We start from the raw sequence: 25,412 nt of genomic DNA, 5'->3' as shown, positions 1-25,412 counted from the left end.
AACAATCAATGGCGACTAATAAAAAGTCTAATCTGAGCACTGAATGATTAACATTAGTCATTTAAGGTTGAGTGATTGTATGATGACAGAGTTTGAGTCATTTGAGATTAAAAAATATTATACATGGTCAATCTAGCACTATATAAAGTAAATTAGAATGTGTTTTTCATGTATTCATTCATTCACTCACTCAAGTGTTACAAAGCACAAAAACTTTAAAATTTAAAATGAAAATAAGAGATGTGGATACAGTGTAGTAGTCACTGTTGGACTCGATTAAAACTTTAAAATCAGCCAAAGAAATCTGTTCCGCTTGTTGTCTTTTCCATATTTTATCAAGCTCTTTGTTTTGAATTTGGGAATTTCTAGAAAAAGACTCTCCTGAGATTTAGTAAAGCTATGAATTTGCCTAAACTGTAGACGATGTGTGAGATATATGGGCTATTTTCCCAAAAGTGCTTTTATAAATAAATAATAAAGAGTGCAGATCTCTTCTGACAGAGACAGGGCCAGCCAACACTCTTATATAAGTCACAGTGATGAGTCCTAAAGCTGTCACCGGTTATGAATCTTAGAGCGCTGTGATATAAAACCTCTAAAGAGAATAGTGTAGATGGTGGAGCACGCATATAAATAATACAATATGAATAATACCATAGTCCAGTGTAGATGAGAGGGAAGAGAGAGAGAGACAAATAGTTTTTATGTCTGTGCAGAAAGTTTAGCTCCTGTTAACATTATTTTCAATGAATGACAGATTTAATGCTGACACGTGGCATGATGGTTTGTTTCCTTTTTAGACACTTCCACATTATTTAGTGCCGTGCTGACATGAACTGTATTTACAAGATGGAAACTGGTAATATCTGGTCATTTTTTAAAACTTTTCCCCCCTGAAAGCTGAAAAAAAAAGCTTTTTAGTTGGAAATACCTTTGACCAAACAGTATCAACATTAGGTCCACTTATCAGCTTTTTCTGGAGATTTCAACCATGAGAGTTTAGTAGCTGTTAAGATTTAATCTGCAGGATGTCTTGTCTGAGTTGGCTTAAATGGTAACGTTTAAAGATACCCTGTGGAGTTTTTGACCTCTAGTAACATTATGGAGCGTTTTTTTTTTTTTTTATGAGTTAGTTTTGTCTCACGCACACCAAGCGGGTAGCTCAGGGTCTGCAAAGTGACGCCAATGCAGAAGTGCTTTAAACCTGCGTTCTCTCTAATGGCAATTACATGGAAGTCTATGAGAAAATGACTCCATTTCTCACTTTATTTATTACCTCAGTAAACACTTGACTAATGAGTTTATGGTCTCGACACAGTTTGATGTTCATTTTGTAAATTATGGTCCCAATTAGAGTAAAATAGATGATAAAGCAGAGTATGCTTTAGGGCGTGGCTACCTTGTGATTTACAAGTCGGCAACAACATTGATTATTTAATATAACCATGGAGTAACCCCAGATTCACAGAGTACAGGCGTAGGTGTTTTCCAGTTTTTCCAGTAAGCACATTTTGTTTTAATGGTTTTAAGCCTGTTTTAAGCCTGCTCAGCCCGTAGGCTTTACATTGTGATGACGTCACAGATTTTTAAATCACTTTTCTCAGCTCGAGGAAAGTTTTACAAATATAAAACCTCCATGGATCAAAAGTTCATGATAGAAAGAGTCGTAATTGATGTTGTTTGCAGTTCAAGGTTTCCTGTCAACAGTTTTACAGACATTTCCTTTACAATGTTGGTCTATGAGGAAAATGTTTTTGGGCCGCAGGGGGATTTTTGCTGCAATACCGCGAGTGACCACTGGGAAAAATTGGCTGCAAGGTTGAGTGGCAGCACCGTATCCAGCTCTTATAATACATCCATGGTAAATGGACCCTGCTAACTAAGCTAGCAGCTAGTGCTAGGGTCAGCTCCACCCTCTTGTCCAAATATCGTAACTTCTGGCTCCAAAAATCAAAGATGGCGACGGTCAAATCGCCAAACTCAAGGCTTCAAAACAGGGGTCCACAAACCAGTGGGTGACGTCACAGTGACTACGTCCATATTTTTTTACAGTCTATGGTGCACATGCATCCTCCTGCGAGAACCGCATTACTACGCCAGCAAAGGCAGTGAAGAAGAAGTCTGTAAGCTAGTAAACATGGATGTTAACAATGCAGGATTTCAAATATTTTTTAAAATAGGTTTTGCAGATGTTTTATGAGGAAGGACATGCATTCAACACATCTGTTAGACCTCAAGGATCAACACAGTGTAATGTTTCATGAGTAACACTCAATGTAAAGTTTTTAATTAATGCATCTTTTCTAAACTGTGTGTTTAGCTCCTGATTGTTTTGGAAGGTGAAAGGCAGATTGGTGCAGACAGGCATAAAGTTTCCTTGATACATGTGAGCCGGGTGCTAATAGAGCTTTTGGCTCCTGCAGTCGACAGGAATCTGCTGCCCACTCTTTAGTCTTATTGATCTGTCTGAGTCTCAGGGCAGCGTCATCCTCCACACAGCAGAGGGATTACTGATGAACTCCTCTACTGTATTACTGTGAGATTTTGTTTGCATGCTTTTAGATTGTTGTCTCCAGGCATTTTAGAATCAAATGCTCAGAATAATCTCCCCTGGATCTTACATTAACATTCAAAAGAATGAAAATAAAACCAGATGCCCTCCAGAAGTCAGTGCCTGCGGTTTATGTGTCAGTGCTCGTTCTCTCTCCCTCTAGCTTTCTGTGCTTGATGCCATAAAAGTAAAACTTAAAATGCCAGTGAAGTGAGCAGCACTCCAGACGCATTATAATTAAGTCTTTGTCTGTATTGTTATTGCAAAGACGTATATTTCTGCTGTGTGATGTCTTTTCCAATTTACTTTTATATTCTCCCTGTTATATCCCTCTTATTGCAGGCTTGTCTGGCTCCCTTTTTCCCTGCTGTTTTCTCTAATTTCCCCACAGTTCCCGGTTTTTGAATCTTGCCATGTATTCATTCTTCAGTCAATCTATTTGCTGTCCCTGTTTATCCTGTTAAGAGTCTTTATGTTGCATGTAATGCAATGGGATAGTTTGAGGGCAAACTGTTTCACATACAGTTCAGGTAGTTTGTTTGTTTCCAGTTCACCTAATCTGCATGCCTTTGGTTTGTCGGATGAAAGCAGAGCAGACATCGGGAAAACAGTCTCCACACTGCACATTTAAGGTTTCAGTGTTCATGAATACTACAACTACAACTTCACAGCAGAGGAGTAAAAACGGCTCATCAAGTGAAAAACCCATCTTTACATGTCTACATACGCGGTCAGATATGAGGTTTAGAGCATCCTAGGAGTTGCTTACTCTTAAATGACAGGTTAACCATTTTTGAAGTCAAACAACAGCCAGGTGCACAAAAGAGCATTGAAACAGGTTTTGCGCTCTGTAATTATTGCTCCTGAGAAGATCACCTCCAAATGTGAATGTAAGTGATGGGGGACAAAACCCACAGTCCTCATTTTGAGCAAAAATGTATTTAAACATTTGTCTGAGGATAATATGAGGCTTCAGTCACCTGACTTAGTCAAATAAAGTGGATAACTTTATATAAGTTATATAATACAGTCATTTTAATTTAAAAAATCCCTCTTTGTGTCTCGACGGAGAGTGTTTTCCTGTTCAGCTGCAGTAGAAGGATTGTAACAAAAAGAGAGAATTTGGCACAAAAAACACAAACATTGACAACTTGACTAGACAAATTTGGACGACAAAAGTTTCATATTAGCTTCAGATAAACTTTTAAATACATTTTTGCACAGATTTTGTCCCCCATCACTTACATTGAAAGTCAATGTTCATTTGGGCACCTGACTGTTGTTTTAGGACAGACTTGAAAAGCTGTGAACTCGTCCTTTAATTTGTCTCGTCTGCTTTTACACAAGTTTGACTGCGGATGTTTAGAGAAAGGCAATAAAACTTTTTGATAAAACATAATGATTGAAATTTCTCAATAGTGCTACGTATCAAAAACTGTCAAGTATTGAAAACTGGTATCAAACACTTGCTCAGATTGATACTGTTTGTTGCAGTCGTTTAAATCATAATTTAGCCAGTTTTAGACTGTTTATGATTCCAGCAAAGTTCCTCCATGTTTGAACACTATTTAACGGTTGAGAAGTTTGACTGTAATTATAAATTAAAGATTAGTTTTAATGAAGCTTTTATATTCTGTGGTGGAAATTTACTGAGATGCTGAAGTTGTGTACTGAGAAGCTTAGTCTCTTTTGGGTTAGGTCGTTCATGACACACGTTTATAACTGTGTGTCATCTGTTATACTTCAGTGAGATGTGTGTCCTTGCAAGGAAAAGTAGGGTTATCAAAAAATATTGCTTTGGTATTGGTACCAAAACTCACATCATATCAGCACTTGTATCCAAAAATGTTAAATGATACCCAGACAACTTGTCAAACTGAGAATCCTACCAGTTGCTGTCAACGTTTTGTAAATTTAATACAGTACTCAGCTGTTAGTTGAGATATCTTGATGTTTTTTCCAACGATGACACTGTAAGATAACAATAACACTTCCAAACAACATAATTTGGCCAGAAAAGTGCAGTATGGAAGTTTTTTTTTTCTTTTACATTGGCAGGAATGTACAAACTTTAAAAATGTTCTTTTCACAGCTTGTTGGTTGTTGGCAGAGGCTGCGTTTGCTTCAGACACTTCACAGCCGCTCTAAGAGAAAAGCTGCTTGGCTGTACTATCATAATGCTACAATCATGCTCCAGAGCACCGTAATCAACAGAGGTTATTATATAATCCGATAGCTGTCTGTGTCAGCCTTTTTTTTTCTGACAAAGTAATGAAAAACGTCACCTCAGTTTGAAGCCACAGTAAACCCCTGTGGAGTCAGGAGAAGTGAAGGCAGACCGACACATGATTGTGTCCTCATTTTTTAATCAAAAGCCTGCAGAGTGTCCTCTCTAAGGAGAGCGCCAGACGGAAAACAATAACTTTATATAGAAAGCACTTTTCTAAACTTGTATCACAAAGTGTTTTATAGCATAAAAACAAAAAGAAAAGGTAAGAATAAGAGTAAAAAAATACAAGATAATAAAGTTAGGAGTTAAAACAGAAGCAGATAAAAGCGATGAAGCTTCCTACAGTAAGTAAATTAACTCTAACATGCACAGACAAGGAGGTTAAAGTAGGTATAAAGCAATCCCATCTCTTAATTCCACTTTGAAGCGCAGCAGCTGATTTTCATACAGTCTGATACCTGACTAAAGCTTTTTGATTAGGACAAGAGCACTGCAATAATCCAGACGTGACTAAATAAAAGGCATGGATGGCAGTTTTAGTGTCTTTAAAATTAAGCGTAGGTCCAATTTCTGCAACCCTCTTAAACTTATCTCAGTGTCATGATGGTTAAAATGTAAGATGAGGTGCAATATTGTTTTGCGCTTGGCTTTATTGCAGGTTAAAGACTTAAGTGCTACCTATTCAGAGACATGCTGAGTGTTTAACTGACGAAAGGTGTTCAGTTAATTCACATCTACTACACCATCTGGTAGTGTCTGTATCATGCTAAGCTCACCGTGTATAAAACAAGACGCCATGAAGGCGACAGAAGAAACACAACAAACATTTACTACAGAAGGCAGGAGAGTCCAGTTGAGGTGAAAACTTTCTCTTTTTTTTTGCCATTTTCACCTTTATTGGACAATCAACAGTGAAGTGGCAGGCGGGAAACAAGGGGGAGAAATAGGAGAATGACATCCAACAAAGTCCCCATCTTGAATCAAACTAGAGTTTTAAGTGACATGCGATGTCACCCTTCGGCTTGCAGAGCGCTACAAGAGGGAGAAACTTTCTCAGGCAATTCTCTACAGTGGTGGTAAAATCTCATGAGTTTTCCAGTGTTTAAAAAATCCATTATTTTTTTTCCAATTTTGAATCCAAGGTGTGATTTTTATTTTTATTGTGATTTTATTTTCAGTATAAATTTTTTCCCAGTTAAAGGTTGGTTTTTTTTGCATCTAAGGATGGAGGATTTTAAAGCTCCCTGAGGCACATTAGTGATTTGCAATATTGGGCTATGCAAATAAAATGGACTTGACTTGACATGATTATTAAAACCTGCAAGTGATGCTGAATTAAAACGGAGTCAACGGAGCTGCAACACCATAAAGTCTAGAGCTTTTGAGTCTCCTCTCTGGACGTCAGCTTTGAAAACTTTGACTATGAAACATCCTCCTTTAGTCTGTTTACAAGTCTCTTGCAGAGTATTGCTGCATATATGGAAAAAAAGTTGTGTAAAGCCTTTTGTGGCTCCTGAAGCTGTGTGAAATCTCAGCATCAGTTGGAACAAGTTTGAAAATGAAAAATCAGGAGGTGTGGAGTTAGAAAGAAGTGGAGTTCCTCATCTGAGCTTGAGGTCAGGGGCTCGAGTCTGCATTAGCCGCTACTAGCATAACACACCTGAAAAGCTGAACAAACTGTTGCAGTGCGTTCCGATACCCATACAACCATTTAATATGCCAGAAAAAGATTTAATATGTCAAATGCAGTATGCCAAAAGTACCAGGATGTCCTACTACATCCAGCCGCATTTTGCAGTATGCAAGCCAGCACGCTGTTCTGGCTATTCTGACCCACAATCCTCTGAGCAGCAGAAGATACGTCACATCGACTGAGCCGCCAAGAGCACAGACCAATGACAGTGCAATGACGGATTAAGTAGTACTGTATGTCCCAATTGTATGCATACTGCATGCAACAGTATATACTTTGTAAGGGCAGCTACAGTACATACAAAGTAGAAGTATGCAATTTGATACACAGCATTGGTGGTTGAATTGTGCGTAATGTAAGTGCCAGGTTTTGACAAAGAATGGAAAATACAATACAACATACACAAACATTAAGGATTAACACTCAACACTTTCAGATATACGTTAGAGTGTTTCTAACTTAAAGATTTCAGTTTACGTGTGTAGATGTTTGAACACAACCAGCTGAATTGATGTAAAACTGGAGCTGAGACAAGATTTCTGCAGCCTGCTACATTTTACTAAATCTCTCCACGTCCTCTCTGTTTTCCCAGTGGAGCCAACTTAATTAAGACACAGTGACTAAACAAGTCTGAAGTTGTAAGTCTCTTACAGTAAATTCAGACGGATAGTGTGAATCTGCGGTGTTTTCTGTTGTGTAATTATCTCAATAAAACCCTCCACAGACTCATGAGATTATTGTAAGACTCTTGAAGCTAAATATTTGTGGTTAAGTGGATTCTGTAACTACATTCATGATCCTGAAAAGATGTTTTTTTTTTTTTTTTTTTTGCATGTTGCACAATTACATATCATTTCCTGTCTAATTAAAAAAAACATGTTCCCCATTTCATACATTTCTTAATGACTCTTGAAGACATGCAGAATATTGTTAAAGGTTCTGGTACAAGTAATCGCTATTTTTATCCCATTAAAATTAGTCATCCACTATGTTTATTTCCAAAAGCTCATTAAAAATGGATTAAACTGAAGTAGCCACAGTTTCTACTTCTATTATCAGAGCACTATATGGCACCGAGCCACAGTTTTTATTGCCAACTCTAACAGTAGGTACAAGTGATGTAAGAATAATGAAGTTGCTCTGGATGAGACTGTCGGCTAATACCCATAATGTAAATACAACATGCTGTAAATGTACACTTAATGTCCATTTATAGGTTTACCATTGTTGGTTTAGGAGATATAAATGTTTATGGCAGTTGTAGTAGGTCAACTGACTTATTCAGTGATCGCCAATGATCAACACAGAGCTGTAACTCACAGCAATTTCCGAATATGTCAGTTGACCAGTTACAACTACGAAAACAACTTTTAAAGCTCCCAAACCAGCCGCGGTCCATTACAGGTACATTTTCCCTCTGCAATTTTGACATGTTGTGTTTTTGTGAAAACACCTGAGGTATAACCAATTTCCTCTCCTCATACTTGTTAATGAAAGAAGTCTGCAGCCCTTAAACTGTGTGATTTGAACATCGTGATAGCTTATTGATGGATTGTTCTTCCTGTGAACTGCTGCTTTGAATCTCCATTTTCTTTGTGTTGCTGACGGCGGCGTCGACATGCAGCCTCAGACAAGCACTCCCACTTCGTTCACAGTGTGTCTCGGCAATCACACACACGCCCGACGCCTCGGAAATCAAAGGTTGACACAGTCTGAAGCGCTCTTACAAGACAACTTCATGACAGATGATGTCCGCGCTGAACACTTGGGCGTTACTTGTACTGAAAAAGAAAGACAAACAAAATCTATATTTATTTACAATAGATTTGTGGAGGATTGCTGTGAGCTGCTGAACAACTACGTGTTGTTATATTTCACATTTAATCCCACATCACCTAACTGCATGTGTGTTTGTGGGTGTTAGTAAGTGTGAACAGCCCTTTATCAAAATATACCAATTTATTCCTTCTTGCGTAAGTTTAAACGCCAGAGAAAACCTTCCAATCAGAGACCAACATCATAAATATGATCTTTATGTGCACAGAAACTTCCTACATGCCTGGTGATTTCCTGAAATTAATGTAAATATCTCTGTTTAGATTAAGACATAAAGGTCCTCTTGCAGACAGTAACTCCTGAAGCAAAGGACACTGTGCTTGATTATACGATAAAGTCATGACCGTCACTTATTATTACTGCTAATATTACTGCTATGTGTTATGGATTACAAGTTAGAAGTCCCCCATGAGGTTTGTAGCCTCAGTTCTTGGCTGTTGGTCTCACATTTCATCAATTTTCTGTTTATTTGTAAAACAGTATACCCGTCAGTACAGTACAGTGTGTTAATGTTCACACCAAACCAAGCTGTTACCAGAAATTATCTACTTTGGCTTCCATGTTTATGAGCAATCTGCCCCCTATCAGTAACTATCTAGAACTATAATTGAATGACACTTATTAACACTATATTGCATTTAATGGAAATGTTAAACAAGAAAATGTAAACGAAAAGGCCTTAAACTCAGGAGTAACTAGCCAGATTATTTAAACTCACAAACATGTAGCTACTGTTTTTACTTACACTATTTAGCTTTTGACTCTTTGTAAAATAGGTTTTAACTAATTATAGTTGAAACCTCTGAAGTTTAAGTCACTTTAAATTCTGAAGTTCGATGTAATTTATAAATTCATTTGTTTTAAAGCATGAGCTGAGATTACGGTTATTCATACCTCACACTGTGGTTAACATCAATTCTATTAAACAGCCACCGCTAGCTCAGCTGCTGTTAATACTACTACTCAGTGCTTTCTGACTGGAGGAAACCGAGTAGCTTAAACAGTGAGGAGGGAATAAAAACATTAAGAAAAGAGATATTCTTTTATATACGATATTATTAAAGCTAATTGAGAACTCATACTGTGAAAATAGAGTTTAACAAGTTCTAAAGCCATCCAATCTCAAATATTTAAGGGCACATGATCCTCAAATTGATTGGGCATGATGCCACATTTTCCTGTGGTGAATTGGTTTCCGCCTTCTTTCTTGTTTCAGTACCGGATGCTCACTGTGTGTCATGTATTTGATTGCCTTACCAGGTGCAAAACTAATTACCTTGGAGGAAATCACAGCTACACTGCATGATTGTGACATTGATGAAGGCCAAAAACATTTTGTTAAGTGCGATCCTCCTGTGTCATTATTAGTTAATATATTTAGGATAACGCTCCTCTTCATGCACGCTTTGTCTGTTTTCTCGGGTTTATCAGCATCATTAAATTAATAATCAATCACAATATTAGTAGGAATGAATGTTCACCTGTTTCCAACCTGCATCCGACCTTGTTCGGGAGTTCAAACTACACACGTCACAAGAGGCTTTTAAAGATAATATGAACATGAAAACCAGGAGAACATACAGCCGTAGATGTAATTAATTGCTTTATGGCACAAAACAGGGAGACAAGGTTCTTCCTCCAGTGTAAATGTCTTTAACGTTTTCAGAGTTGTTTTGCAGTTGCAGATGCTGAAAGGTGATTTTTTTCCAGACTTTTTTGTTTACAATATATGTCACAATAATCAGTAACACCGATATGATATTAAATGCTGCACATAACAGCTTTAGCTTTTCACTCACAGATAAACGTGTTATTGTATCACAGCACATATATTTTCATCCACTCAGTTTTAGTGTCATGAAAAACTGTAAAATGATTGAATAGTCTTTTAGTTTCAGTCTTATCTGAGTAAATTCTGATTGGATAAGTTCCTCTTGCTCTTCAGTAATTATCCCAAGGAAGGATTGAATAGTTTCTTGACTAATGAATGCAATAACCTCTGGGGCTTAACTGCTTTCGCTCAGCAAAAGGCTTTTGTGTGAAAGTAATCCTTTCATTTTAAATGTCAGGTCCAATATGGGGAAGCATAATTCTATAAAAGAACAATAGCAATGACTCATTACTCCACATCATCAGTGCTGAATTTGAATGACTGAATTGTCAATACTCACGTCTGCGAGTCTATTAATTCTCAGTGTTTCATTGAATTAACTTGTCCTATTTCCGTTGTACAATTGCTTTTACTTTTGAGCTGCTGTCAGTTTCCCATTGGTAAAATTTGGGATTTATGATGTTTATCCCTAATATGACATTTGGATTTTTGTGTATAAAAGTGAGGATGACAAAGATGATGTGTGAGTGAGTGACAGCCTCATTGATGTAGGATGGCTTGACTCATTTGACACACACCTGCACAATGAAGCCTTACAGGAAACCGAAGAAGGGAGAGATAATTGTTTGTTGCGGCCTCGATTTTAGCCGTCATGGCATTCTAGGAAAAAGGACCGATGTAATTAAATATTCCCCGAGCGAGTTCAGCCGCAGCTTCCTTCCTACATGCTGCTAGATGCCGCGCAGATATAAGCAAACAAAAGAGATCTCGCTCCGTCTTTCTGGGTCTGTTATCTCTCCAGGGACGATAGCAAGGTATTTGTTCATTATTTCTGAAATATAAATGAGATACCGGCGTTGAAACTAATCAGTATCAGCTAAAGAAAAAGTATGAACAACTGTCTTCATGTTAAAAACCCGGAAAGCTGACCTGAATTCCAAGAATAACACTTGATTACTTGAAACTGGTATTTCATCTTTTATAACTTTACTTCAGAAGTTAATCTATTTATATCTTTTATATTCTTACTTATATTCTCTTCTGTTTTGTTTGTCTTCTTCACAAGAGTGAGTGACAACACTGAACTTTATGTAACATCAAACAAGCTGGACACAGATGTGTTGGTAAAATCAATACAAGTTTTTTTGTTAGTTCCACCTCTTGAAGAACTGATCAAACAAATTGTAATTAATGCACGAAACATATCCCTATAAAGAGTAGTGGCCTGAGCTGCTGCTTTAAACTGTCTCAAGGCTTTAATACTCCTTCTATGAGTCATTGGTTTCCTTGAATCGATCTCGTTCTTTATGATAACGGATGATGACTTCAACTCACGTCATAAATGAACTTCATGATAAAGAAATGTTTCTTTATACTTTATATACTGTGTGGTCAGTGCATAAAAGTAAAACTATTTCTTTAATGAGAAATGTTTGACAAAAGCATTTATGTTCTCTAAAGTGTTGTTAATATTTATGATCATATCAACTAATGATTGAAGAGGCGATCACTAATAACTGATCCCCCTGCCAAGACCTTTTTTGATGGTATGTATGTAGGAATTGTTTAAAAATACTGATCAGACCACAAATAATTTCCTTGATATGTTTTATATTTAGAACTAAAATCTAATGTAACAACAGCCTGAGCTCTTTTCCCTCCAGTGTATTTTCTTTAACCTTCATCAATACCTTTTGTACATTTGACAGAAGGCTCCTTTAATGCTCATCATCATCATCATCATGAGCCACTCAGCTTTATTACGTCCATGCTGTGGCAGGTTGAATTCCAAAGCACATATTTTTTCTCCATTTTGGCCTCCTGTTCAAACTAAACCACAGTTAAGTTTTTCACACCCAAAAAAACTTTTCCAAAACTTTCCCAGAGTGAATAAATCATGAAATTCCAGCTTCGCATTTTAGGTTTGATGAGGAAAACAGAACTGAGATGTGGTCAAGAGCTGCGTAGCAGAAAAGTAAAGAAGACAACTTGTCGTCACTCATGAAATAGTGATTTGATTCACGCTTCAGTGAAGCTGTGAAGTTAGTGGGCTGTGTCTGTACCACTCCTTACCAGATGTTGGCTGTGATGAACAGTTTTGTCTTTTACAAAACAATTTCTCCACAAGGTCCTTCTACAGAAGTAGCTCATGAAATTTTTTGACCTCTTGTTCATGTTGGCTTAAAAGTTGAGATTGAAAGTTAAAGTGGAAATCTCAAATATCTCCATTTCGTTCTCTTTGGTGCCACATGGTGTTAAGCAGAAGTTTCAGGTGTATTTTTAGACCTCATTCGACCTCACTCCCAGAGATCCAAACAGTGTTGTCATGTGACGTCACGCTAGCGCAAGCGAATTGGAGAGCGAGTCTGTTGCGTTAGGTCTGCCTCCCCTCTCTGGTGGATCAACCACTGGGTGATGGAAAATGCATCACTAACTGTGCCGCTTGTGATTTGAATGCATGGCGGGACATCGACATCCGGTTCATAGTATTCATAATACTGCAAATCCAATAGGCTCAGTCACCATTGTGTTACCTCATTCGACGATAGATAGTGACTTAACAAACATTTAAATGAAAATCTTCGAGATTATAACTTTAACTGTTGACCTCAGGACCGTAGTTGACAAAGCGATCTCACCACCACATCCATTTAGTAGCTGCGATGGAGCTTTTCACTGTATCGCACCATCTTCCTCAGCAGAACTTCCAAATCTCAAAACTTATGTGCCAACTGAAAGACAAAGACACAGACTTAATTGTTTTCCTATTGTTTTGGTGCTTCATTGTGGAAGCAAATGGTTACAAAAACAACCTAAAAATCCCAGTGTGGACACACATTGTTGTCATACATGCAGTAAATAGCATTTTCAGACTTGGCCGGCTTAGTGTCTACAGTTTTATTAGGCCTAATTATGGGGACAATTGCACTTTACAATCTGATATAAACAAACTCTGTTCTTCCTGTTAATAAAAGCAACCGTCTGTGCACTGTGAGGGAAGTTATGGACATGCTCAAATTCTGATTATACATTTATATACGTGCATTATGATTACATTTTCCGTTCCTTGTCCTCTGCCTGACGTAGAAACACTGTAATGACTTTGAATCAGTCAGACAACGTTAAAGCTTTTCCCTCGAAAAGTTGAAGCTACTAATCTGTCCTTGAAAAATGACACTTTGTCTGAGAGTCTCCGGCAGCCTCTTCTTGTAAGTGTAAATGGATTATACAGAGCCTCTTTGCTGGAGTGGGAGCAAATTTTGGTTATAAAGACACTCAGATCAGTCACTTTGGCTGCTCGTGATGCCAAAAACGGAGAGGTCTGATGGGTCTTTTGAATGCCACGCTCTCTGGGGAATCCTCAGTTTGATCAAATCCACTCCTCTTCAGCAGGTATAAGTCCCGCAGGGCACTCAGGGCCCAGGGGACTCTCCTATGCAGTAGAAATCAGACACTGGTCTCTCTTGTTTTGTTTTTAGGTTGTTACCATGGCGACCAACAGAGGAAGCTGGTTGTTGATTGTGGGCTATCCTTATCTTACATTTCGCCTGGCCTCCAGCACTCATGTACTTTATTTTTCTATGTTATAAAGTAAGTAACCCTGCTGTTAATCGCACACGTGATGTCAGCGGGAGACACTGAGAGCAATTATGCCACGTCTGTTTATTTTTGTGCTTTTTTTTTTGTACGCACGGTTGCATTTCACCTTTCAGCTGCTTGTCATTGCTCACTGACGAGAGCAGAGGGACTGTCAAAGAGCAGATTAAGAAGGAGGAGAAGTCTGCTTCAATCAGGTCCTAGTTCACTCACAAAGCTGATTTTGCATGGTCAATTTGCAAGAACTGTACGTGCAAAGGAAGGTATCCAGCTGCCAAATAATCTGAAAGAGACCAATTGGCACAGAAAGGGGGAGGGGAGGGCTAATTAATCTAGTGTTATTAAACTTTTCAGTGTGTGTTGAATGCAAAATAACCCAAGTGTGAAGCTCTCTGCGTCAGACTTCGTTCCTAATGTTTGATCTTATAATGAGTCTCATTCTGGATGTCACAGTGGCTTAACAGACTGTGCATGTCCGTTGTTGTAAATTCGGGTCATGACCTTTGTGTGTGTCAGGCTCTACTAAAAGTTTTCTGTCAGGCTCTAATGAAAGTTATCTTAAGTAACGTATTACTGCCAACGATAAACTCACAACTAACTGAATATTAATTCATGTTTTTCTTCTTCTCTCAGCTGGATGCAGACCGGGATGAAGAGGAGGTCTTCTGTGACATCAGCATGACTTTGGACAACAAGCTGTTTCCCTCTAAAGAGCCTGCCGCAGGTGAGATTAACACTTATAAAACAATGAGAGAAACACCGCTAAACTAGATCTTACCCTCAGTAACATTATCTTGGTTAATATTTCAGCTCAACAGGGATCCTAATTAGGTAAATTATATTAAACGACATTAAAATTACATTAAATTAGTCTAATTACTCTTGTCTAATTAAAAGTCATATTCTGGGACTTTGCAGAAATTTGGCTCACCGGGATATTTTGTGAGCACAAATTGTTGCTGTTTAACATTTTATGTGCGCTGTTCAATAACTAAATTATTTAAAGTCCACCTCCACTAAAAAACATGTTTTTCTTCTTGTTGCTCTAGTTGGATGTTTGAGCTTCACTGTGCAGAATGATGTATGTGCAGAGTTTGACACTTGAAGGTTGTTTTCACATTAATCTGTTGGAAGTGGAAAGTTTCTCTGAGCTCACCGAAGATCTGAATTTAAGACGTTTACCTATGAGCGTGATTTGTGACATCACAACTAGTTTGGAGGCTAATTGTGGTCCAGTATGTAACTTACACAAGTGTGATGATATTGACTGATAATATACTATTCAGTGAAGGAGGAGACATCTTGTATCCAGCAGATAAACTTTTGAAATGAAAAATATTTGCATATTCATAGATTCTGGATTTTTTTTTTTTTTTTTAATGAGGGAGAAGAAGTAGATGTCATTTTAATAATTTCTAACAAGGTAAATGCATTTTTCATGAACAAACCATGTCAGACACAAATTATTATTCAAGGCAGGATATTTTTTATATTTTAAAACAAGCCTGGAGGGGATCTTAAGTCCTGTCCTTGTTTATCAAACACAGTGGAAGGTAACTCACCCAACTCATTTAGCCGCACTAAAATAAAATACCAAGTCTACGTTTAGAAGGACAGAAGTGTTTGGTGGTGATCAATACGTTTTGGCCCGTGCAAAATGTGACTCCTGCTCACTGCATGACTGTTACAACATAAATATTCAAAATTCACTGTTGCTTTTGGCTGCACTCAAACTACTGCTTTTAACTTTAACCATGTCTCTTACAAGTTATGTTTACAGTATATTGATATTTATTTTTTAGAAATGTATTTTTCTTAAACTTTAACCAAGTGCTCTGAGCTTTTCTGGCATTCGATCAAAGTTTTTTGAAAACTAGCTGCTATCAGTGTGTGTATGTATGTATTTATATAATGTAGTAGAAGGAATTCTTTACTAGCTGTGAGCCAAATGATGATGAATATCAAACAGCAAAATACCAACAGTCACAGTAAAGAAGATCCTCAGGAGTATTAGGGCTTTTTAAACTGCTACCAGTGTGTGTGCGTGTGTGTGTGGAAAACACATTCTCCAAAAAAAGGATTGAGATTAAGTGAAAACCAAAACCATCACCCACCAGCTCCCTGGTTACCACAGGAGTTGGCATAGCAACCAGTGTTGCAGGGTTAGCTCTGCTTTGTGAGAAACACAGAATCAACAAGGTTAGGACGAGTGTTTGATCAGTCAGATGACATGATAGAGACTACTTGTGTTACATAAAAACCTGATAATTTACTGTTTTTTAAAATGTGTTGAAGACACATCAACATTCGTGTGTGAAGACCCGCTAAAAGAGTCTCATGTGGGTTTAAATGATATGATCAGTCAGCTTTCTGCAGGTGTTTCTAACAGTCAGTGATTTCACATGTGATAAAGATCATAAAGGTTTCGTTTAAGGGGGAGATGTTAACGTGTTTGCACAGACAGAAGCTGTGAAAATATTCCTGGTTTTGGTTGCAAAGCAGTGATTAATTTTCCTCCATAACAAAGTGAATGTGTTAACTGTAACTGTGCCCACACGATACAGAAATCCCACAGCTTTTCTGTTTAGTGCAAAAGCAGCTCACAGCAGAGACTTTTCTGCTTTAATGTAACACATGGTGAAATAAAATTATTCTTTCTTTTCACAGAGTTAATTAGTTGGGTAATGTCTTTACTTTGTAGTTCTATTATTTTGTATTTAGTTCTTGGTTTCATGTTGTATTACTGTTTCTCTACATTATGATTAAACCACTGCGACCCCAGATTGTCTTTTGTGACGTCATATGTCACATATCAACAAGTTTTTAGTAGCGCACTTTCGAAAAGGTTAGTGCAATTTCAAAGTGCTTTACAGATGTCTGACAAGCTGATAAGACAGAACAAATGTAAACAGTTTATTTTTATATATATATATATATATATATATATATATATATATATATATATATGAGATGTTGCTGTGCTGTGATAAGTATTTAACTTAACTATAAATGTATTTATTTTGTTTGTATTTTTTAGGTTTCACCAACAAACACACACACAACATCAGGCTTTGATTCTGTTTTTCCATTTTCCTCTTTTAGCTGCTTGAAGTATTCCATATTATTTCCAGCCAACGAGGTTTGTGTCAAAATGTCTCGGCAGCGTATTTGACAGTTTGTTTGTGCAGATGACATGTTTGTTGTGGGACAGTCAGCTTTTCCTTTCGTTTAGGTTTGGTTAATCTGTCTTGAGGGCCAGAATGCATCAGCATTTCTTTGAGCTCTACATTATTTTTGACAAACCTCTCCATCACTGCTCTGACAGTCGTTATTTCTGACTGCTGTGCACCTGGGAAACTCATGAGCCAGGAAGTGTGTTGCATTACTATGACAACTGGCAGCCGTTGGCTCTCATCACGTCATTCTTACAGTAACTGTTGTGTAACTGCATATTTAACAGATTTTTTTTTTATATGGTGAGTTCAGTGTTTATTGCTTATTTATTTAGTTTGAAAACATAATATGAATATGTGATTCCATTTTTGATGAGATGAAATATTAAAACATTTAAATAAATCTTGTCTTTCCACATCTGCGTCTAGACAGAGGTCGTCGTAGGCTGTGGAAAAAAACTGTGACTTGAGGCTTTAAATAAACCTGCCTTGAAAGTCTGCTTGGTTCATGTTAACGATTCATTATTGTCGAGCCACACAGATTGGGCACAGTTGCAGCACAGCAGGAAGATGCATAGAAATGGGAGAAATACTTTATCAGCATTGGCCATTAGTGACAACAACCAATCATTCTTTTAAAAGCACTGCGATCCATAGCAATTGGTAATTGTGCGATAAAGGGAACAGTTTGGAGCATATTTGCCACAACAGATTCACTCAGGAGGAAACTGAAGTTCATGTCAGGAGGTGCAGAATCACCACAAGGGAACATATGGCACCTCAAAATAGTTCAGGATCAGAGGAGTCCCGCTTCCCGACGAAATAATCATTTTGGTGATATAACATACGATATCCACACTCTGCAGTCTGTATGTCATTCTTCATACAGACAGCTCCATCCTGGGTGACATTTATTCTGACAATAGACATGTGACTTTTGTGTAATAAGCAAAGCGTATGTCGTCTCCTGCTTTGAGCGGCTCATATTAAAGTCAAATTGACCCACAAATCAGCCATAAAAAGCAACACACTTCTACAGCACCTCTAACACTCGAGAGCAGTCTAATACATGACACGTCACCCACATACCAAACAGAGGCAGGTGAGAAAAAAAGGGGGGGGGACTTAAGCAGCACAAAGCCGGCGAAAAACTCATTAATAACCCTCGAACAAATGAGAAACGTTCAAGCACTCATTAAGCAATAGAGAAACCTCAATTAATTGTTCTTAAGATTATATATCAGTCCTGTGGGAAGGGGAAACATTACAAGAAATAGATCTTTTCCTTATTTAAAGCATAATTGACATTCCCACCAAGAAGCCACTTACATCCGGTTGTTATATAGCTGCACTTTCAGATGCATTTAAAAGCAGTGGGACTTCTACTGTATGTAGTTCTGCTCTTCCACATGTTTTCCATAGTGGAGCCTCACAATAGGTGTTCCACATAGGGATAAAAAGGAGTGGAGTATAATTTGAATGGACCATTAATGGCTTTTTTGGTGCTGCATAACTCTCAAATGCACATAAAAAATATCTGAAATATGGGTCACATGTGTGCCATCTCAAGCTTAAACCTAACATCATCTCATTGATTAGATCACGTATTCAAAAAGAAACATATAAGGAATAGCTGAGGGGAAAAATAGGCAGCAGTTATCGGCAAACTCTTTAAGAGAAATTGGCTTCTAGTCCATCTGCTGTTTCTAATGGCACATTTCTCCCAGGAGGGAGGGAAAACCGCTGCCGTTCTCCTCCAGCCTTCTCCATCCTCCAGCTGTGATTATCGCAGCAGCACATGTGGATTGAAGTGCTTCTGATGGCCACCTGACATCACTGGCCTCAGCAGCAAAACAAAAATCTCCACACCGTCATCTCCCAAGATTCTCTGCAAGATTCACTCTGACATGTTGCTGACTCTAAAGTTGTGAGCTGCATGGAGTTCACAGAGCAGCAGAGGCTTTTGTTTGTTTGTTTGTTTGTTTTGTTAGCTGGTTTTCTCTATAAATCTGGTGCATTCTGAAGATTTTTAACATAACGCATCAAGGAAATGAACAGCGGCCATCTCTCAGGAATCTGCCTGACTGTTCGAAGCTGCATCCTCGCAGACTCTAACCCAGTTTTCTTATGAGGAGACTCTGGCGTGCAGGAAAAATCTGCCAAAGGGAAGTGTTATTCACGACCCATTTCCACTGAGGAAGGGGATGAAGATGCTGCGTGTTAGAATCTACCACATTCACCCTCAGCTGTTTTTTGACAGCAGGAAGTTCAGGTGTTTACGGGGCCAAAATTAACCTTGCTTTGATTTGATTTCTCTTTGCAATGTGTTGCTGAGACTGAACATCAAAGCACAGATGTGCAGCTGCATCTGGGCGTTGCTTTGCATGTTGTTGTGGCACACATAGAGACAAAATGAGCTCACGTGTAGTACAGGGATCATGTGATATACATCCATGCAAACATACATATACATCTGCTGGCTGTGATACTTCTTCCACTCCTCCAACCATAGACCCATTTTTCTCTTTTTTAGGGGGGGGGGGGGCAGTGTATCTTTAGGGGGAGATAGCAGGTCATCAGTATATGCCACATTTGGTTAGACGCCTATTCAAATTTTGAAAGTTTAGAGTGTATAAAGGCATTATGATGGAAGTACATGATGGCCATTCAAATGCTCAGTTATTTCTCATAAGTTTTTGCACAGATTTGGTGCAAAATTTAACCATTATTGACCACTTCAGAATTGATAAAATTGGTGAAAAATCCCTCCAAAATACAACATTAAGACACCAAAATCTTGAGGAACACCATAGAAAAATTCATGCTGTGATTTGGTATCAACAACTTTTGACATTTGGAGATTTCTATAAGAATTACATTTTTTGGCGATTGGATGGCGAGCACTTTGCTCAGAAACCTCCTTATTGTCAATATACCTAGGAAAGACATACATCTTCTGAATGCCCGAGGTCTGCAGTTTGTGGCTGTAATGTTTCATGAGGTTGTGATTATTTTAGAGGTCACAATAGGTCATTTTATACAGTGAGGTCAAGTTTCTCACTACAACGAAATGGCTCCTATGGGGACACACATGCATACAGTTGGGCTCATTGAATCCACAAGAGTCTCAGCTTTCCAGTCATACCCAATTTATGCAATTCCAAGACTGTTTAGGGACCCCAATATGCAAAAATATTCAAATACACAGTTTTTAGAATAGTCAAAAATAACACATTTATACCGCATGCAGAAAACTGCATGGTTTTTGCCCAAAACTGCATAGGATTAACATAAATTGGGCATGTCTGTAAAGGAAAGACTCTTGAGTATCCATAGAAACCATTTTCACTCAGATATCTTCAGGTGAGAGGTCAAGGGACCCCTTTGAGAATGGCCATGCCAGTTTTTTCCCTCACTAAAATTTAGCCTAACTTTGGAGCGCTATTTAGCCCCTTTCCCGACAAGTTAGCCTGCTGCAGCCTCTGAAAGACAGTAATGTCAGCCGAGGACGCCGGTGTCCTTGGGGATTTTAAGAGATTAATAATATTACAGCTCAGACACAGAGCCAAGGACCTAATTTTCCTTTTCATATGTTGGATCTCAAAGGAGACAAGATTTGTTTCTAATTACATTTTTCAAACCTGCTCCGATGCAAACCAATGAGTGACGTCACACTTCGCTATGTCTGGTTTGACCTTTGCAAAAAAAATTTATCGCAATTAAAGATTTGCCATATTCAAACTATGTAAATGTAGTAATTCCTAACTAATTTATATGAAAACATCTTATAACTACTACTATACGTCTATTTCCAGCTTCTCAAATATGAGGATTTTCCAAGGAGGTGATTAGTTTTAGCTTATCATATAACTCTGAAGGGAGGCAGCTAGTGTGGCTCTGTCCAAAGTTCAAAAATGTGTCTACCAGCAGCTCTAATTATCACAAATAAGCATTATATTGTGTTTGTTTAATCTGTGCCCAAAAAGAAAGGAAAAAAGAACTGTAACTATTTTTTGGTGAACAGCAGATGGGCGTAGCAGCTTCTTTGAGTCTTGTCCTCATCAAGACTCTGCCAGGCAACTAGTGACTAATTAAATTTTTATTCCTAAAAGCTAATTGCCTCCTAACTCTATAACCCCATATTTAAAACACAGACATGAATCATATTAAACTTCTCATTTAACTCTCAGCAGGAAACCAAAAAAGCATATCACACAAATAAGGTTGAACTATTCCTTTAAGCTCATACCTGCGTGAAGTTTGATGACTGTTATTGTTTTGTTTTTTCCTACAGGCCCCAGTGAGCTGGATCTTAGTCTACTGGGGGAAACCAGCAGCCTGGCAGACGTTGCTTGCAAGTACGATGAGGTAAGATCATGATTCATTTGTACCTGTTGAATGTGGAAGGCTGAGCGTTGGCGGTTCATCCCTGAATTTGTGGACACATACTGAATACTATGATAAAAAATTCTAAACCTTGTCCTATTTACCCAGTTCAACCAACATACTGTACATATTATAACATATAAGTATTCTGTTGTTTATCAGGACAGTCATCTTCTCTGGTAAATCTGAATTATTTGGGGCCCAATTTAAATATACTCACCAAAAGCATTTTACTAAAAGTGCTGAGAAGGGTCAACTGCGTTTTCCACGACCTAAAACAAATTTGTTCATTACTGAGTTTTCTTAAACTGGAACCTTTTACCAACTTCCATCAAACATGTTTCTAATACAAGAAGTTTCAAACTACAAGTCAAATGTACCCTCACCAATCACTTCATTGGGAAACCCTGTGCATTTTTTTTTTTTTTTTTTTTATCAATTAATTGTCAGAAAGGTGGAGGAGTGCATTATTTTGAAAATTGTTCCCAATGTATTGCCCTCTTCATGTATGTTAATGAGGTGGACAAAATATTAAGAACACTTTTCAATATAATGCCCTCCAGTACACCACCACCACCCACTACGAGGTCAATAATAAACATAAAGTTAAATTATCACCTTTCTGACAATGTCAACAAATGCTGAAGCTTTGTAAAAGTAGAATTTATGGCAGAGCTGTTGTACTTGATTGCATTAGATCCAAGTGATCGATGAGTGTATATTAGTTAATATGGCGTAATGTAAAGATCTAACATCTATCTCTTTTTGGTTATGAATCAGTTTCAATCTTATTTATTCTATATTTTATATATGTTAATGTATAGATCTTGTCCTTTGTGTGTACTAACGGACCCCAGGAAGACTAGCAACTGGATCAGTGGAAGCTAATTGGGATCCTTTTAACAATACACAATAAATAAATGTCAAAAACATGACTATTAACAAAGAAATTCAAATTATTCTGACCTACTTGCTTAGAAAGAATCACGGCCATAGTGGACACTAGGGCAGAGGAATACGATTAGTATGAAAAGTCAAAGTTTTACAGCAGAAACTTTATCCATCAGAAGCCTTCAGCAGCCTCGAGGATGACAGTGAAGCCCTGAGCTGTAATGCATTCGAGATAAGAGAATGAGCTAAATGTCACAAAACTAAACTGTGACCCCTTCACCTCAATCATCTCCATTGCATCCTTGTTTGAATATTGTCATCTGTAGTAAGTTCTCATTCACTAACAAGCCAAAAAGAAACGACTTTTCCCCCAGTTCCAAACCTCCGCTCTCTCATAAATGACAATGTGCAAATTGCCTTTCTCAAAAATGGCAAACAGTGAACTTGTTTCAAAGGCCGGATGATTCAGCGAGCCAGAGAAGCTTGTTGTGTAACGTTTGGCAAAGGTGCAGACGAGCATCATTCCTCCGCACAGATCTGTCGCTGCTGTGAAGCATAACCATGACCTCTGTCTCATTCTCCATCCTACAAGTGTCTAGAAACAAATTACTCAGCTCTCTTTGTCTATTTGCCTTCAGCTTTTCTCTGTTTCTTCAACTTTAATTTTTCTAACTCAAGGCCTCTTTTATTGTGTTGTATTGATGGAGGTTGTTGTTTTGTTGTTTTTCAGTTTTCCATCCAGGCTTGGGTTTTCAGAGCATAGACACTCTTTCTGCAGTGCAGCTCTTCACATTTATAGAGCGCATTGAATTCACACTTGAGAGCTGCTTGTGATTTTCCTTTCTGAGTCTGTTTACTGCTGCCACAGTAGAGAAGAAGTATAGGTTTACTCTGGGTTATAGAGCAAAAAGTCCTCCTTTGTTATTGTACACTACTGTATATATCTATACTTCTTTTTCACATTTTCTTTTTGAGCGCCTTTCAAGTTTATGTGGTCGTCCTCATGTGGCTCAATAGTTGATAGTTTTAGTGAAAAAACATGAACTCAGCTACTTTATGCTCCCCGCAGTCTTTCAGAAGAGGTGTTTAGCATCTCATGTTGGTCTAATTATTGTTTAAAGGAATGTTTTCAGAGTGTGTGAGTTTATGTCCTGATTACTTTGTTGTCCAGTAACTAAATTCAGAGTATTGCCTGATACAGAGTACTGATTTCATACCAGTACTTTTCCTTTTTTTTAATTGAAGTCTATATAACCTCACTGTACTGAACTGATTGAGATCATAGTAACACGATAGTGTGATGCTATAAATGGCAATTTTTTTGTTTTATAATGTTTTGAGGGTTGTTGTTTTGTTTTGTGTTGTTGCATGTTTGTACAACATATAGTGCACCAGCGAAACAGAAACTATATTTAGTGTGGATGGGTTACATCTGTCTAATTACCGTAATGTGCATTTAATGAGGTCAGATAATGACAAACGACAATGCAATTCTCTCAGGGACTCCAGGAATAACATGTGGCAAAGGCAAGACTATACCAAAATTAAAATAATAAAGTGAGTGTACATTCAAATGTGTGCAGGCTATACAAAACTGTCCTAGTGAGAGCTGGTGCAGCACAAAAACTGCCCGAGGATATAGAAGAACGGTCTCACTTTCAATGACTTTCACATCCACAGTGGACAAATTGAGTATCCCTCAATTTAGATATTAATCTCCCCAAAATTCAATTCCACACGGCCATGCAGCACAAACCTCGCTCACTCTGGAACTGTCAGCTGGAAACCTTGACTGTAAGTCTGTTTCCATCCACCTGATTTATTTTCATTTTTAAACTGTGTATGCAAACATACATTGTGCAAACACAGAAAATTGTTAAAGAAAGTTGGAAAAAACAGGTGAAATATTGCAAAAAAGTCTTTACACTTGGTTGATGTGTAAAAGTTGACTATCGCTAAAAATGAAGCATGTGACAAAAAATGGCGGCAGACAAAAACATCAGATCTGTGTGAACCAATGAGGAGACAGTTTATCAAATTAATGCATGAAACAGAAATCTCTTATTTCCTTCACATTTCGACTGTGTTCTCTTCTTCTGCAATGGTTTAATGGCACTGGACTGGAGAAATAGCACCACTAACTGTTTATCTTGATGAGTGAAGAGAGATGTGCATTAATTTGTATCTCTTTTGCTGATTTTTCTGGAAATCCGGTTAAAGTTTGCAGTATATTTGGTTGGAAACTTGGCTAGTGTTTTTTATAAGAGAAGCCAATTTGTCTTGTAATTAGTTCAATTTGCCACAGCTGGTGGCGTTCACTCCAGTTGCAGACCCAGGAAAGATTGAGCGAGAGACAGAGCAGCTGATCAATACCAAAGCAACACAAGAGGATGATTCAGAGTCAAACAAACACATTTCCTGTCTGTACCCAGTTACAGTAATACAAAATGAAATGAGTACCCTACTTAGCCTATCAAAGACTGCAGTCCCTCACCTCCAGACTCAGCCTATATTGATACAGTATGTGTTTCATCTGCAGCGGCTCCGTCCACAAACAGAATTACTCTCACAGCCGGGAGCCTTGTTACCTGCCTGTCAGCATCCTGCTGGGTGTCTCCTGGGCTTCATGGCCCACTGTGATTTCCTAACAAAGCACTCTTAGTCATAGCTGATAAAAGTGAACTTTAAAGATCCCCTGCAGAAAAGTTTAAAGATGTGTTTTAAAATATAATTTGTGTCTGATATGGTTTTTATAATATGGAAAACTCTGCACATACATCGTTCTGCACAGTGAAGCTCAAACATCCAACTGAAAGGACAAGAAGAAAAACAGATTTTTGAGTGGAGGTTGATCAATAATTATTGATTAATGTCACCCACTCATCATTATTAAGACACATTCAGACTCAGGATAAAGCCTGGCCTATCAATACAATGTGCCGGCAATCCTTGCAGAGGAGCTCACTGGAGGCTTGAGGACAAGGAGAGTGCAAACAAAAAGCAGCAGCCAGCTCATTGAAGGCGGCGGCGTCCCTCCGCTGTCCTTCCTGTGGCGAGGAGTGACACTCTTTTCTGTGAAGTGGAACGAAGACGCTGTGCAGCCTTGTCATCCCGTATTTGGGGCCTCGGATATGAGATGGAGATGGATTTTCTTGGCATGTTGCTCCACGAAAGGTGGCAGAGGAAGGAGACAGAAGGGCAGAGTAGCTATTTTGAGTCTCTGG

General features: G+C 38.1%; 1 protein-coding gene across 1 annotated transcript in view; it reads left to right on the top strand.

The window, feature by feature from the left end:
- Positions 1 to 25,412, top strand: part of ak5 (adenylate kinase 5) — a 99,922-nt gene that overhangs the window by 38,540 nt on the left and 35,970 nt on the right. The window contains exons 7-8 of the mRNA XM_042429036.1: positions 14,372 to 14,462; positions 21,206 to 21,279. Coding sequence (XP_042284970.1) covers positions 14,372 to 14,462; positions 21,206 to 21,279 — 165 coding nt within the window. The remainder of the gene's footprint in view (positions 1 to 14,371; positions 14,463 to 21,205; positions 21,280 to 25,412) is intronic.

The sequence above is a fragment of the Thunnus maccoyii genome, chromosome 12 (assembly GCF_910596095.1).
Source record: "Thunnus maccoyii chromosome 12, fThuMac1.1, whole genome shotgun sequence".
Lineage (NCBI taxonomy): Eukaryota > Metazoa > Chordata > Actinopteri > Scombriformes > Scombridae > Thunnus > Thunnus maccoyii.
The sequence above is the reverse complement of the archived record's forward strand: the minus strand, read 5'-3'. Positions and strand labels throughout refer to the sequence as shown.